The sequence below is a fragment of the Cricetulus griseus genome, chromosome 3, assembly GCF_003668045.3.
Source record: "Cricetulus griseus strain 17A/GY chromosome 3, alternate assembly CriGri-PICRH-1.0, whole genome shotgun sequence".
In the NCBI taxonomy this organism is placed as follows: Eukaryota; Metazoa; Chordata; class Mammalia; order Rodentia; family Cricetidae; genus Cricetulus; species Cricetulus griseus.
Window position 1 is genome coordinate 15,016,688 of NC_048596.1, and position 14,639 is coordinate 15,031,326.

Sequence of the window (14,639 nt, forward strand, 5' to 3'; positions counted from 1 at the left end):
GATCTGATTTACAAAAAAAAAAAATAAATAAAATAAAAGTTTATTTTTGTTTTGTTTTTTTTCATGATGGGGTTTCTCTGTGACCCCTGGCTGTCCTGGAACTCACTCTGTAAACCATGCTAGCCTTACCGCTTGCCTCCGCCTCCCAAGTGCTGGGATTAAAGATGTGTGCCACCTTCCTTGGCTTGATTTATAGAAATTTAAGAAGTTCTTTTTTTAAAAAAAAAAAATTACATTTGTTTATTTTGGGTTAAGCTGCAGGCATAGCCATAACAGAACATTCAAGAGATCACAGCATATGGGAATTGAAGGACAACTTACGGTCTCTCCATCCACCCTGTGGGTCCTTGGGATTGAACTCAGTTGTCCTGCTTGGTGTCAAGTGCCTTTACCTGCTGAGCCATCTCACTGGCTTGAGTTTATGTTGAAGGTGTTATCTAACTTGTGCAGGGCCCTGGTTCCAATCCCTAGCACTGATGAAACAAAAACAAAAAGGCAGAAGTTTAAGGAGTTGATAAATGTGGTCACTTCACAGAATTTACTACTATTTATTCTCTGCCTCGTTCCAGAAAGAGTTTGCTGTCACTTGGTTCTCTATAAATAGCATTGTTTAGGAATAGAAGTTTCAAATCATAGTTGGTCATGGTGGCACATTCCTATAGTTTCAGCATTTAAGAAATGGAGGCAGGAGAATCAGAAGTTCATGGTCATCCTCAGCCACCATGTAGTGAGTTCAAGGCCAGCCTGGACTACATAGATCCTGTCTCAAAAAAAAGGGGGGGATATAAAAAGAAAGAAAGATACACACAGGGGCTGGAGAGATGGCTCAGAGGTTAAGAGCACTGACTGCTCTTCCAGAGGTCCTGAGTTCAATTCCCAGCAACCACATGGTGGCTCACAACCATCTGTTATGAGATCTGGTGCCCTCTTCTGGTGTGCAGACATACATGGAAGCAGAATGTTGTATACATAATAAATAAATTAAAATCTTAAAAAAAAAAGATACACACAGGTTGTTTTGTCAGCAAGTCACCATGAAGAAGCCACTGTCACTTTTATGCTAAGTTTTTAAGCCATTTCTTGAACGGCTAATTTGTTCAGTCATGGGTGATTTGGAAGAGTGCTAGTTGGCACTGTTTCCAGTTGTCTTCTCTGAGTGTTCCTCCATGGGACTGAGTGGCAGTGTTCCCAGGACCACTGACCTAGGCTGGGCTGCGGTGCTGGGCAGCAGTGCTGGCAAGCTGCCAGGTGAGGCAGATGTTTTTGGAAATGTCCCCAGATCCATATAACTCCAGTTACTCTGGATGAAGTCTACTTACGTTGTAGCAAAGTATTGACTGGCTATTTCAAGCCCTGGTTTCCCTTTGTCATTCTTGCACGAGGATTTTTTTTCCCCTCTTGTTCATGAAGTGCCTTGTTTCTGAGCCCCAAAGGTCTTGTTAGTTTGTTTCTCCACTAATTCCCTGTTGCCATGACTTGCTTCCCTCAAGTTTTACTCTGAATAACGGCCCTAAAAACAAAGGGTTTTTTTCCCTTTCTCCTTTTTCTTTCTCTTTATTTAATTTTATCCATTTTATTTTTTGAGATAGGGTCTTAGTCTGTAGTCCTGGCTATCCTGAAACTCACCAGGTAGCCCACCATACTGGCATTGAACTTGCAGCAATCCTCCTGCCATCGGCTTTCTGAGTACTGGGGTTAAAGGCATGCACCACCAAGCCTTGCAGGAGTTTTTCTTTTCAAGTTCATCTGGGGTGCCTTCTACAGTCGTTTCAGATGAGCAGGTGTTAGTTTAACGTCACAGTCTGTGATTGAGGCCTCTGCTTCTGAGACTGAACATGCCTTCCAGCAGGTCCTGCCTCCTCACTCCTCTGACAATCCAGCTATATCCCTGTCCACCCTGGCTGTCCCGGAACTCACAGAGATCCGCCTGCCTCTGCCTCCCGAGTGCTGGGGTTAAAGGCGTGCGCTGCCATTTCTTTTGACCCTCCAGATGAGCTTGTCTTCTCTAAACTTAGGATCTGTTCTTTTCTCTTGTCTTTAGCTTCAGCTTCTGGGTTCTGTCACTTACATGTAGTGTCCTGCAGGCCTCATGGGGAGGGGTCTGTGCTGATCATAGGTAATCTCACGTCTCATTTTCCTTAGCAATATACCTATGTGCATATACATAATATGTATTTTTCCATGCCTTTGGAAAGATGGAACCCAGGATCTACACATGCTATGCAAACTCCCTACTCCCAGCTACACCTCAGCCCTAGTATGTATATTATTTATAATAAATATATATCGGCCTGGCTGTGCTGTGGTGGCACACGCAGAGGCAGGCAGATTTCTGAGAGTTCGAGGCCAGCCAGGTCTACAGAGCGAGTTCCAGGACAACCAGAGCTACACAGAGAAACCCTGTCTTGAAAAAGAAGAAGAAAAGAAAACACCATGTGAGCCCGGTGTGGTAGCATGCACCTGTAATCCCAGTACCTGAGAAGGGAAGCAGGAAGACAGAGATCCATCCTCTGTCTGCTACTTAGCATCTTTCAGTCTAGCCCAGATTCCATTGAGAACTTCACTCAGGGAAAAAGACAGACAGAAAGTAGCCTGTTAGCCTTGATATTATTAACAATGCTTCTACCAATGAAAGAAACATTTGTGAGTGTGTCTTCTTTATTACCACAGTAGGCCATTTGCAGTAATAACAGTATCACTTTGTATCATATCTGGCAGAGTACTTTAGAATGAATGTAAAAAGTAGCCATTAAGTTCCCTATGCCCTGAGTTAGAGAGATGGCTCAGCATTAAGAGCACTGGCTGCTCTTCCAGAGGACCTGAGTTCAATTCCCATCAACCACATGGCAGCTCACAACTGTCTGTAACTCCAGTTCCAGGGGGTCTGACAACTTCACACCAAGGCAGATAAAATAAAGTTAAATGAATTATTTAAAGGAGTGGAGGGCTGGAGAAATGACTCATTGGTTAAGAAAATTGGCTTCTCTTCCAGAAGACCCAGATTCAATTCCCAGCACCCACATGGCAGCTCATAGCTGTCTATGACTCCAGTTCCAGAGGATCTGACACCCTCACACAGACAGACATGCAGGCAAAACACCAATGCAAATAAAATACAAGTAAATTATTTTTAAAAAAGAGATTTCTATGCCACCAGGAGGTGGTGGTAGTGAAGGTTTTTAATCCCAGCCCTTGGGAGGCAGAGGCAGGTGGGTCTCTATAAATTTGAGGCCAGCCTGGTCTATAGAGTGAGTTCCAGGACAGCCGGACTACACAGAGAAACCCTGTCTTGGGGAAGGAGGAAAAAGATTTGGGAATATGGAAGCTGGAGAGAGAGCTCAGGTTACATAGAGCCCTTGTTATTCTTCTAGAGAAGTCAGGTTCAATTCCCATCACCCACATGGTGGCTCACAGCCATCTGTAACTCCAGTCCTAGGGAATCAGATGCCCTCTTCTGGCCTCCATGGGCACTGCACACATGTGGTGCACAGACATATTCAGGCAAACACTCATAAACATAAAATAAAAAGAAAGCCAGAGGTGGTGCACGCCTTTAATCTCAGCATTCAAGAGACAGAGGCAGGTAGATCTTTGTGAGTTTGAGGCCAGCCTGGTCTACATAATGAGTTCCAGGACAGCCAGAGATGCTTGGTGAAACCCTGTCTCAAAAACCCAAAAAAATAAAAATAAAATGAAAAGGTGGAAGCTGGGCGTTGGTGGCGAATGCCTTTAATCCCAGCACTGGGGAGGCAGAGGCACGCGGATCTCGGTGAGTTCGAGACCAGCCTGGTCTACAAGAGCTAGTTCCAGGATAGGCTCCAAAGCCACAGAGAAACCCTGTCTCGAAAACCCCCCCCCCCAAAAAAAAGATGGAGCAGTATAGCTTAGTGGTGCATCATGTGTGTTATATACCTGAAGCCCCGTGTTCTCTCCCCAGTTTTTGTGAGCTATTAAATGCAACTGTAAGAAGTAATTGATGTTTTTGTTTTGTTTTATTTTGTTCTTCCCCGTTTGTTTCAGGGTTTTAACATCAAAAGTGTACAATCACAAGGTTTTAAGCTGAACGTATGGGACATTGGTGGACAGAGGAAAATCAGGCCATACTGGAGGAGTTATTTTGAAAACACGGATATTCTCGTGAGTAACCCTGATTGCTAACAGTGAACCACATGAGCAGGGCCAGAGAGGCCAAAGCTTGGGCACAAAACATCTTTGTACAAGAAGTTTGGCTGTCACTTGTGACAGTGTTGTGCCCATATGCACCTTGGCAAAGTGTTTATTAATCACCACAATGGTATGAATAGCAAAGGAAGAAAGAAGATCTCGAACTGGCCTTGTCATCCCAAATTAGCCAACAAATTACATATGTCCAGAAGAGACTGGTACAGTCTAGGGGTCTTGATCAGGTTCATTTCTCTGTCAGTTAAAGAAGTAAAAGGTGCCAGGTGGTGATGGCGCACACCTTTAATCCCAGTACTCAGGAGGCACAGACAGGCAGATCTGAGTTCAAGGCCAGCCTGGCCTACAGAGTGAGTTCCAGGAGAGACAGAGCTATTACACAGAGAAATCCTGTCTATAAAAACAAAAAACAAACAAATAAACAAACTAAAAAAAAAAACAACAACAACAACAGAAAAAAGAGCAAAGACAAACTCTGGGGTGGGGCATGCCAGCCCTCCCCTCCGAAGTAGTAGCTTGTGATTTGACGTCACCACTGTAGCCACAGTCAAAGGCTTCGGGTAAAGGCAGAAATGGGACTGTCATGCAGAATGCACAGATTGGTGTTTGCAATGACATGGGATGGGACGAGGTCCAGGCTCACCCCTAAGATGGACAGGCCTTGCTGATGGGTCAGAGGTGAGGGACCAGAAGGGTTTAGTTCTGGTGATTTTTGTTTTGTTACAGGGTCTCATGTTGCCCAAGCTGGCCTCAAACTCACTTAGTAGCTGAGGATGACCTTGAACTCCTGATGCTCCTTGTTCCAGCACCCTCATTATTGTGGTTACTGATCCGTGCCACTGGTACACAGTTGGTATTTTGGTTCCCCCCTCCTCCACCTTCCTTGAAACAGAGTCTCTCTGAGTAATTTAGACTGGCCTGGAACTCACAGAAATCACCTTGCTTTCGCTTCGCAAGTGTTAGGATTACAGGAGTAATTGTGTTGTCTGGTTTGGAGTGAGAGGAACTGCCATACACTTCCCGAAGGTTGAAATGCTGTGCCTGAACAAGGGTGGCTGAGGAGAGGAGCGTGGTTTGGGACATGGTGGACTTGAGGGACTTCCACTTACAGGGAGGCTTGAAACAGGCAGCGGGCTGCGTGAGCCTGATGCTCGTGTGAGATTATTCAGTACGTGCACTGTAACTGAAGTCTTGAAATCAGATGAGACCACAAAAGCTGTGACTTAGAGGGAAAATCTAGATTGAATTCGGGTGCATCCTGACATTTGGAGGGTGGATGATCTAAGAGCTCTCCATTGCTGAAGCAAGCACATCACTGACACATCAGCTTAGCAAAGGTTTCCTCTGGCCAGTTTGCGTTTCAGTCCATGGTCTGTTGTTTTAGTGTATAGCAGAGTTGCACTGTTGCAGGCAGTGCACTACAGAGGGACACTGTTCACCAAGTGGCCAGGACACAGAAAGGGAAAGTGAGGAGGAGGCCAGGGTCTCACAGTTGCTCTTGAGGTCGTGCTCTCAGTGACCCACCACCCTCCACATAGGCCTCACCTGTTCCAGGTTCCACCCTTTCCTCAGCCTCTACACCACTGGCCTCAGCCACCCACGTGCTAGAGCCGGCTATGCTCCACCCACAGAGCCAGCTATGCTCACCCACAGGCTAGAGCCGGCTGTGCTCCACCACCCATGGCTCTCACTTTCTTTTTCTTGCTCCCTCGCCTTCAGTGTGCCAAAGATTGTCCCTGACTATCCACGTGTTTTGCAGCTACTGTGTCTTTTAGTGCTTTTATTTTCGCTGTCTTTTTTTCTTTTTCTTCTTGCTCCTTTTTTTTTTTTTTCTTTCTTGTGCTAAAGATTTCTGTAGCCCAGGGTCTTACACATGCTGGCAGCAAGCTCTCTGCCACTGAGCTACGCCTCTGGCCCCACTCCATTCATAGTTTCATTTCTTTAATGCTTGCTCCTCTCACCAGAGAAGTTCCAGGAGAACAGGGCTTTAGCATTTTTAATTTCTATCTATCGCACACGCGTGCGTGCGTGCGTGTGTTGAAATAGGGTCTCTGCAGAGACCACGTGTCCTAGAACTCAGTCTGTAGACCCTGCTGGCTTGAACTCACAGAAATCTGCCTGCCTCTGCTTTCTGAGTGAAGGGATTAAAGATGTGTGCCACCATGCTCGGACTGAAAATTAAATCTTAGAAACCCCAAACTACACACCTTCTAGAAGACACCATAGGACATATAGATGACTGTGGGTTTGGTGGTTAGGTTTTAGGTATTCCAAAAACACAGTGGCGGGGGGCTGGGCTTTACAAGAATTTAAGTCTTCTCTTTTATGAGGGGCACTATTAAGAAAGTGGAGACTACTGCTGAGACAGCTGCTGTAAAACAAAACTTCCTGGGGAGATGCAACATACATATCCACTCACCCCAAAATGGAAGCCTATGACAGACCAAAGTACAGATACCACCAACATCCAATGTGGTGAGCCAATGAGTTTAGTGGGGTTCCTACAGGAGTATGAGTGAGGGGTGACTTACAGGAGCAGAAATGCCTGTCACCAAAGCTCACCCCAGCATGGGTGACAGCTCACGAAAGCACACTGCTCAGTCTGCAGGCAGGTTGGACAGTGTTCTTTATGGTTTGTGGGGCCTCCGGGGACTTCCCTGGCCAACACTCATAGCGGGGAATCCACCCCTGGCACTCAGGTTTTCATTCAATAACCTTATGGCCTCTGGGAGTGTCCTTTTCCACCCAAGTAGGGATTTTATTTTTTCTTTCCTTTTAACTAACCCAGCCCAGCAGGGCTAGGAAGGTGGAAGGTGCCATCACACCTGGGTGTCTCTCTCTGCATGGCTTCCCAAATCTGCAGAACACTCAGAGGCTAGCATTACATCATCTGTATAACAAAAGGTTTTCCAGAGGATGGGAGGACAAGGCAATATCCTGAACCATAACAGAGAGTGGGTTTACAAAGACAACCTAGTGAATCACCCTGAAAGTCGGCTGTCACCCGTTCATCAAGGGTCAGGTGACCCCAAAAGTTCACAACTAGGAAGATACTAAAGTCAAACATAATCACTGTCTAACAGCACAGAAGGTTCCATCCATTTGTAGCAATCACTTCCCTCCACAGATCAAAGTTGGGTACAAAGCTCAAATAGGAGGTGCTAACGTAATTAGCGCCTGTACCCTTAGTCATCCTCTCTGAGCCATTTCCATATCCTGGAGCTCCTCCAGGGAGGCCCCCTACATTTCTCCACACCTAATGAACTCAGTAGCCTGACTTAATATGCTTAGACCTACTCATGGCCAAGGGTGAATGTGGCCATGCTTGTCCCCTGCTGCCCCCCGATGGCTTTCTGGGTCAGAATGGCCCTGGACTGCCACTCATTTTCCATACCTGACTGTTGGGAGAATTCCTGGCTGGACAAATTATCTCGATCCTTAGTATGACCGTTTGCTGAGGTGAGGGGGTGTACACTCCCTCCTTCCTCTGGGGATATCAGCCACCCTGGGACAGACTTGATTGTCTTCACCTGTGTTCTATTGTGAAGGGCCTGTGTGAACTTTGCCTTAGGCTCCTTGGCACATTGGCTTTCTGTCAGTTTTTTTTCCTTAGGAACTCCAGCTCAACACAAATCATGCCACATTTGTCTTTGAGTAACCCCGACAGACCTCTTTTGTTGTGTTGTCTTTTTAAATTTTTCTTTAGGTTCTTCTCGAACCGCCAGGACTCTCATTACATGGTGGTCTGTCATTTAGACCTGTCAGTGCCTTTTATTTAAAAAAATCTCAGCCAGGTGTAATGGTGCACTTTAATCCCAGCACCTTGGGAGGCTGAGGCAGGAGACTTTCTGAGTTTGAGAACAGCCAGGTCTACACAGAGAAATCCTGTCTGAAAACAAAAACAAAACAAAAAACTTTGCCCACCAAAGGACTCAGCAAAGCTACTAAAGGCTACACACTAGCCTCAAGGTCCCTGCTGGATCAACCTTTTAACTCCTGTTAAAGTTCTGTCTGGCACAGTGAACGGGACTTCAAACACAGTTCTTATTCCTAGTTCCCTCGATAGCGTCTGCCTCTCCTCTGTTGTCCTCCAGTCCCTGCATTTGTGGGGATCTCAGACAGAAATAACCAAGTGTTCCTGTGGCTTTCATAAGCCAGTGTCCCTCATGCCTAAGAAGGGTGGGAATTACCTCATTCGGGTTTCCTGACTGATCCCGTCCACTCCCATGTCCCAAGGCCTCACAAGCGTGCTGAGACAGGCTCTCTCATCGCTCCTTTAAAGCTCCCTAATTCCAGCAGTTCAAGTGCTAAGCATGTCCTGATTACCCTAGTTTCTTCTACCAGACCATTGTTAGCGCCCCCTGCAGGATGGATCACAGATATCTCTCTCTCTCTCTCTCTCTCTCTCTCTCTCTCTCTCTCTCTCTCTCTCTCTCTCTCTCTCTCTCTCTTTCTCTTTCTCTCTCTCTCTCTCTCTCCCTCCCTCCTCTCTAAGATTGGATCTAACTTGCATTCTTTTCCTTCCAGCCCCCAAACCTTAAGAAGTAGCAGCAACACCTCCATCTCATCCTCTTATTTGTCTAATTCACTTACCAAACCAGAGGCTAGCACAGAGGATGCTAGCCACATCTTCCTTTCTGGTTGCAGTTGCTCCTTTACCTAAGTTCCTGGTTGGCCACCATCATGGCCTTGAATGCATTTCTTCATATACACCACCATGGCCAAGCAACCTCTGCCGCTGCTTGTGAGTTAATCTCCAGGACTATAAAATCTACTCTAAAGCTTTTACTTTTTTGGACGTCTCTGTATTTACCTGGTATTCATCAAGCAGGCATGCCACCCAGTACCATATAGAGGAAGACTGCCATCCTGGGATTCCTCCCACAGACACTTCTAATCCTGATGGCTCAGCCTGAGTTAAACATCTCACTACCCAAAGCAAGAACCATGCCTCTGCAGGAGTAGTGCAGAGACACACTAACACACCCCATACAGGAAACAACTGTATCAGAATTTCCTGCTCAGATTCTCCCCACCCAGGCTTCTCCGCCTCAGCTGCATGTCTTGCTACACACAGTCAGGACCATGCACTCATTCCTCCCCAACTCATCTTTGGTTCTGTCATGTTCATCCCAATTATGTTGTGTGAGGAAACTCTCCTAGAGAGATGCAATACACACATCTACTCACCCCAGATAGGAAACCTATGACAGACCACAGTACGAATACCACCAATGTCAAATCAATGAGTTTTATTGAAGTTACTGACAGGGATATGGTGAGGGATTACTTGAAAGGATTAGTATTGGCTCAGGATACTCCAGGACCAAGTTCTCAGCACAAAGGAGATTTATTTGCCCCAGAGGGACAGAGGGCAGAGAATAAGAGACAAAGACAGTAGAGGATGAGGGAGGAGGGAGATTTGCCCCACAGGGACAGAGGACTGCCTCTGGATAGAGAGGAGACAGACATGATCCATAGGCAAATGACAGTTTATAAAGGTAAAAGGGGAAGGTGTTTAACTTTAATTAGGCATGTTAATTAGGTGAGCCAATGGGGGCTTTGGTTGCCGGACTTTGATAATTGGACCTTGGTGGTCAGCCTCAGGAGGAGGAAACGGCCAAATAAGGGACTAGACCTTGGTGGCTAGCTTTAGGAAAGTAATCTAACCGTTTTTTTAGCAAGGTAGAGGGAATGGAGAGAAGGGCAAGGCCTGCCAGAGCCATGTTTTCCAGGCCTGGACTGGCTAGAGTCCCTTCACTTAGGGCCGAACTGCCTCACAAATACAGTACAACAGCACAGAATCCAAATTCATTGAAAACTTACATCCTGTCCCAAACCCTATACTTAGTTTCTAGCAATGTTACTCCTGATTGTCAAAAACTAAAAGCACCCAAGAGGCCCTTTAATAGGTGGATGGGTAGCAAACTATGATACATTATTTTTTGGATATTATTCAATGATAAAGAGATGGTTCAACAGGAAAAGGAGTGTGCTTGCCAAGCCTGACCTCACCCAGGTTCCATCATGAGGACCCTCATGGTGCAGAGAATGAGCCCCCATGTTGTCCTCTGACCTCCACATAGTAGCAGGGGCATAATTTCACATACAGAAAATGTAAAAATAAAGCTGGGTGGTGATGGCCCACGCCTTTAATCCCAGCACTGGGGAGGCAGAGTCGGGTGGATCTCTGCCAGCCTGGTTTACAGAGCAGGTTCCTGGACAGCCAGGGATACACAGAGAAACCCTGTCTCAAAACGAAAAAGTATGGATTTAATTCTAGTACTCTGGGAGATAAACAGATCTCTATGAGATGAAGGCCAGCCTGGTTTACTTAGCAGTTCCAGGCCAGTCAGTGCTATATAGAGAGACACTGTCTTTAAAAGACTGGAATAGCCAGGTGAGGTGGTGCACAAGGCAGAGAGGCAGGTGCCTGGATCTCTGTGAGTTCATGGACAACCTGGTCGACAAAGCAATTTCCAGGACAGCCAGGACTACACAGAGAAACCCTCTCTCAAAAAAACAAAATAAACCGGGGGTTGGTGGCGCACACCTTTAATCCCAGCACTCTGGAGGCAGAGGCAGGCGGATCTCTGTGAGTTGGACAGCCTCCAAAGCCACAGAGAAACCCAAACAAACAAAATAATAATAATCAAATAAAATGGAAAAAAGGTGTAGGAGCTTTAGGTGAGAGGAGCCGAGCATGAGAACACTGGTGACTGACTTCCTGGTCTAGGCATCAGCTCCACCCTCCTGGAGGTGGACTGCCCTGTAAGCATGGCAGGACCCTGAATCCCACACTGTCAGTAGCTGTGAGTGCCCAGGAATAACGCTCCACCCAGCAAACATCAGAGCAACTCTTGGCAATTGTGTGCAATAGCACAGGATAATATTTAGGGTTGAGAGTCACCCTCATTATTTTCCAGTGCCATTTGAGATCAAGCAGGTTTGGGAAGCAGCTGAGCCGAGGCCCTACCCCCTTCCCCTCCCCCCCCTCCCCCTCCCCCCCCCTCCCCCTCCCCCTCCCTGGCTTCCCAGTCTACAGCCTTGAGACCCAGCTCTGCTTGCCTGCCCGTTTCATAGCAGCCTGAGCAGGTTGATGGGTTCTGTGTTTGTCTGGGTTTAATAATCTTCCATTGTTAGTTGAAAAGGACCTATTACACTGGACGCCGTACCACTGCAGGAGTAGGATTGAGGCTTGACACATTTCATTGCCTGGTTAAATCTTTTCAATTCTCTCTGGAGTGCCGTGGTAAAATCTAGCTTTGGAGTAGAGGTGGACAGATTGATCCAGCCTGCCTCCTGTTTTTGTGTAGCCTGTGAACTAGAATGGTTTTTATATTTTTAAGAGGTTGCAAAAGGAAAATGTTGTTTTGTGACACATGAGAATGATGTGAAATTTAAATTCCAGTGTCCACAATGAAGTCCTGTTGGCGCCCAGCCACCTGCTTTTGTTCTCGGGTTTCCCACAGTTGCTTTCTTGTTGAAGCAGCCTGGCTACATGGTTGTGAATGAGACTGCACGGGCCACAAAACTGTTTCCTACCGGCTGCTCACACAAGTCTTCCTACCCTCACTTTGAACATGAAATGACTGTCTCGGGGGGTTGGAAGGTCCAGGATGTTGATGCTGAGAACATCTGACTTCTGCTGAGGAATTTAGGGAAGCAACTAAAAAAGAGAAATTGAAGTAAGACGGAAGGAATATGAGCCAGGGCAGTCTCCCAGTTCTCTCTGATAGCCAGGTGTGGGATGCAGCAGAGGCAGATGGATGGTCTCTAGGAACCCAAGCCAGCCGGGTTATGTCGTGGGACGCTGAGAAGAGGGAGAGAGAAGAGAGATGGAGACAGAGACAGAGGACCTCAAGAGGAATGGATGCCAAACGTTTTCAAATAGCTCTTTCCTACTTCCATATTGGTGCTACAAGACAACAAAAGACACCAGTGACTGAAAACCCTGAGTTGTACAGACACCTAATTTGTCACTTTCATTGTCCTCTTAGACATCAGCTCCAGCTATGAGCAAAGCCACCACCCTGTGGTGAAGAAGTACCAGAAGCAATAAAATGGCCAAAAGGTGGCAGCAGGAGGGAGGAGGAGCACAGGGAGCAAGGAGAGCAAAGGTGCTCCCTCCGTTCAGTGTCTCCCTAACTTTGATAAAGGAACCTTTTCCCGGTCCTCCCACAACCAAATAAGAATTCAAAAGCAACTGCCAAAAACAAATAAATCAGAGCACCTGTGACTTGGTGTCACTGAAGGCTCCCTCTGAGTGCTGGGATTATAACCTTGCTGTAGACTAGGTTTTATGGCTTGCTATTTGAATGTCTCTATCTTTTTAAAGTCAGAAGCACAAGTACTTCACTCTCTGATACCTCCTGGCTAGAGACCAGAAAAAAAAAAATGTTAATGATCAGTTTGTTCTGAAACAAAACAAAAAACTTTAAAAAAGGAAAAAAGTAGTTAAGAGAGAAAGAAGAAGAACTATTGCAGGACAGCACAGGGATGTGCCTGTGGCCCTGAGCAGTCATGGGAGCTCCAGAAGGAAGCAGACTGCATGGAGAAGGCAGGGCAGGAAGCACACTTGGAGGGGTCTCGGAGGCCAGTTTAATGCCTGTTATTTTTTCCCAGTGGCTCTTGGGAAGCAGGGTAGGGTAGTTACCTTCTAGACTTGATCTTAAGGATTTTTTTTTTTTTTTTGTAGTAGTGTTCAAAATCTATACAGACAAGCTAAATAAGAGGGGAAAAAATGGGTGTGTGGTTAGAGCCATCCTTTGGAAGTTGGTACCTAAAACACTAAGTGAAATTTCATGTTCAGTAAAGAATGGCAAATATTTGGTGAATAGAAACTGTACTTTGGGCTCAGCCCCTGGACCCGCTGGTGTTTGGATGGTCGGCTCTTTAAAACCTTCCCACTCCTTGCTTTCCTGTCTCGACAGTCTCTGTTTTTTCTTTCCATTTATTTGCTGGGTACAGGCTTGCCATGACATGCCTGCGGGTCCCTTGTCTCCCTCCATCAAGTGGGGCTCCAGCTCCATCATGCAGGCTGAGGAGCTTTTTCCTCTTGGTCATCCCAGATGCCCCCCCCCTCTTTTCCCCCTCAGCTTCATTCTGCGACTCGGCGCTACACACACACCTTCCTTCCCCCTACTTTGTAATTTGTGTTTTGCTCAGTGACCTGTACACACCCTTCAGGCTGCTCTCTGGCTGCAGAGCATCCTCCCAGCAGTCACCTGGCTTTGCTTCTCTCCCTCCTGTCCTGAGCTGTGGCTTCGTTAACTAATTAAACTGTAAACTTGCAGATAAGTCTAATGGAATTGTATTTAGGCTCCTCCCGTCACATTCATTCTTTGTAAACCTGTATTTATAGTATGCATGAGCCCCAGGCTGGTGAGGTGGTCCATGGGTTAAGAACATGTATTATTCTTCCGAAAGGACCTGAGTTCAATTCCCAGCACCTAAGTCAGCAGGCTCACCAGTTGCCTGTAACTCCAGCTCCAGGGGATATGACACCTGTGGCCTCCTTAGGCATTCCACACATGGCCTGCATCACACATATACACATGATTAAAAATTTTTGTAATAAAAAAGGCCTAAAAAAATAAAAGCCTGGTGGAACCTGGTATTGTACATTTTTAATCCCAGCACTCGGGAGGCAGAGGCAGGCAGGTATCTGTGAATTTGAGGCCAGCTTGGTTTGCATAGTGAGTTCCAGGACAGCTAGGACTATGTAGACAGAGAGGCCCTATCTCAAGAACAAAACAACAACAAAGCCTAAGCCCCCAACATACATAACTAAATAAATTTAAATTTCATTTAATTTAAAAATAGTCGGATGCTGGTAGCTCAGGTCTTTAATCCCATCACTTGGGAGACAGAGGCAGGTGGATCGCTGTGAGTTTGGGGACAGCTTGGTCTACAAAGCAAGTTCCAGGACACAGAGAAACCCTGTCTCAATAAAGAAAGAAAGAAAGAAAGAAAGAAAGAAAGAAAGAAAGAAAGAAGTGAAAACATGGCGTGGGCCACACGTGCTCTGCATAGTGACTTACTCTCAGTATCAGGTGGAATAGGATGTCTGTGGCATTTGCATGTCCCACCGATCATTCACTACCTGAGTCAGTACCAATCAACAAAAGAATATTGAAATCTCATCCTCCCCACCCCCGTCCTTGCCCCATGATTCTCCAAATGGAAGCACAGGCCGTTCTTTCGAGAACATGTGAACTTGGAATCTGCTATAATAGTAAGCACTAGTGACTAAATGAAAGAACATTATACGAAGAAATGACCATTTTCTTTTCCAAAAGGATGTTGTGTGATAGAGAATTTGAGTCAGCAGCCATGCTGTGTGCATTACAGAATCCACTGCTGTGATTTAAGTTGCGTGATGGAAAGAGCTGAAGTTGGTCTCTGTTTTTAACTGAATGTGCTCTTTTTTCCCCCGAGACAGGGTTTCTCTGTGGCTT

At 46.2% G+C, this 14,639-nt stretch overlaps 1 protein-coding gene across 1 annotated transcript in view; it reads left to right on the forward strand.

Annotated features, from left to right (window-relative positions):
• Arl3 (ADP ribosylation factor like GTPase 3) overlaps positions 1-14,639 on the forward strand; it is a 47,738-nt gene that overhangs the window by 17,278 nt on the left and 15,821 nt on the right. The window contains exon 3 of the mRNA XM_027407116.2: positions 4,021-4,137. Within this exon, the coding sequence (XP_027262917.1) occupies positions 4,021-4,137 (117 nt within the window). The remainder of the gene's footprint in view (positions 1-4,020; positions 4,138-14,639) is intronic.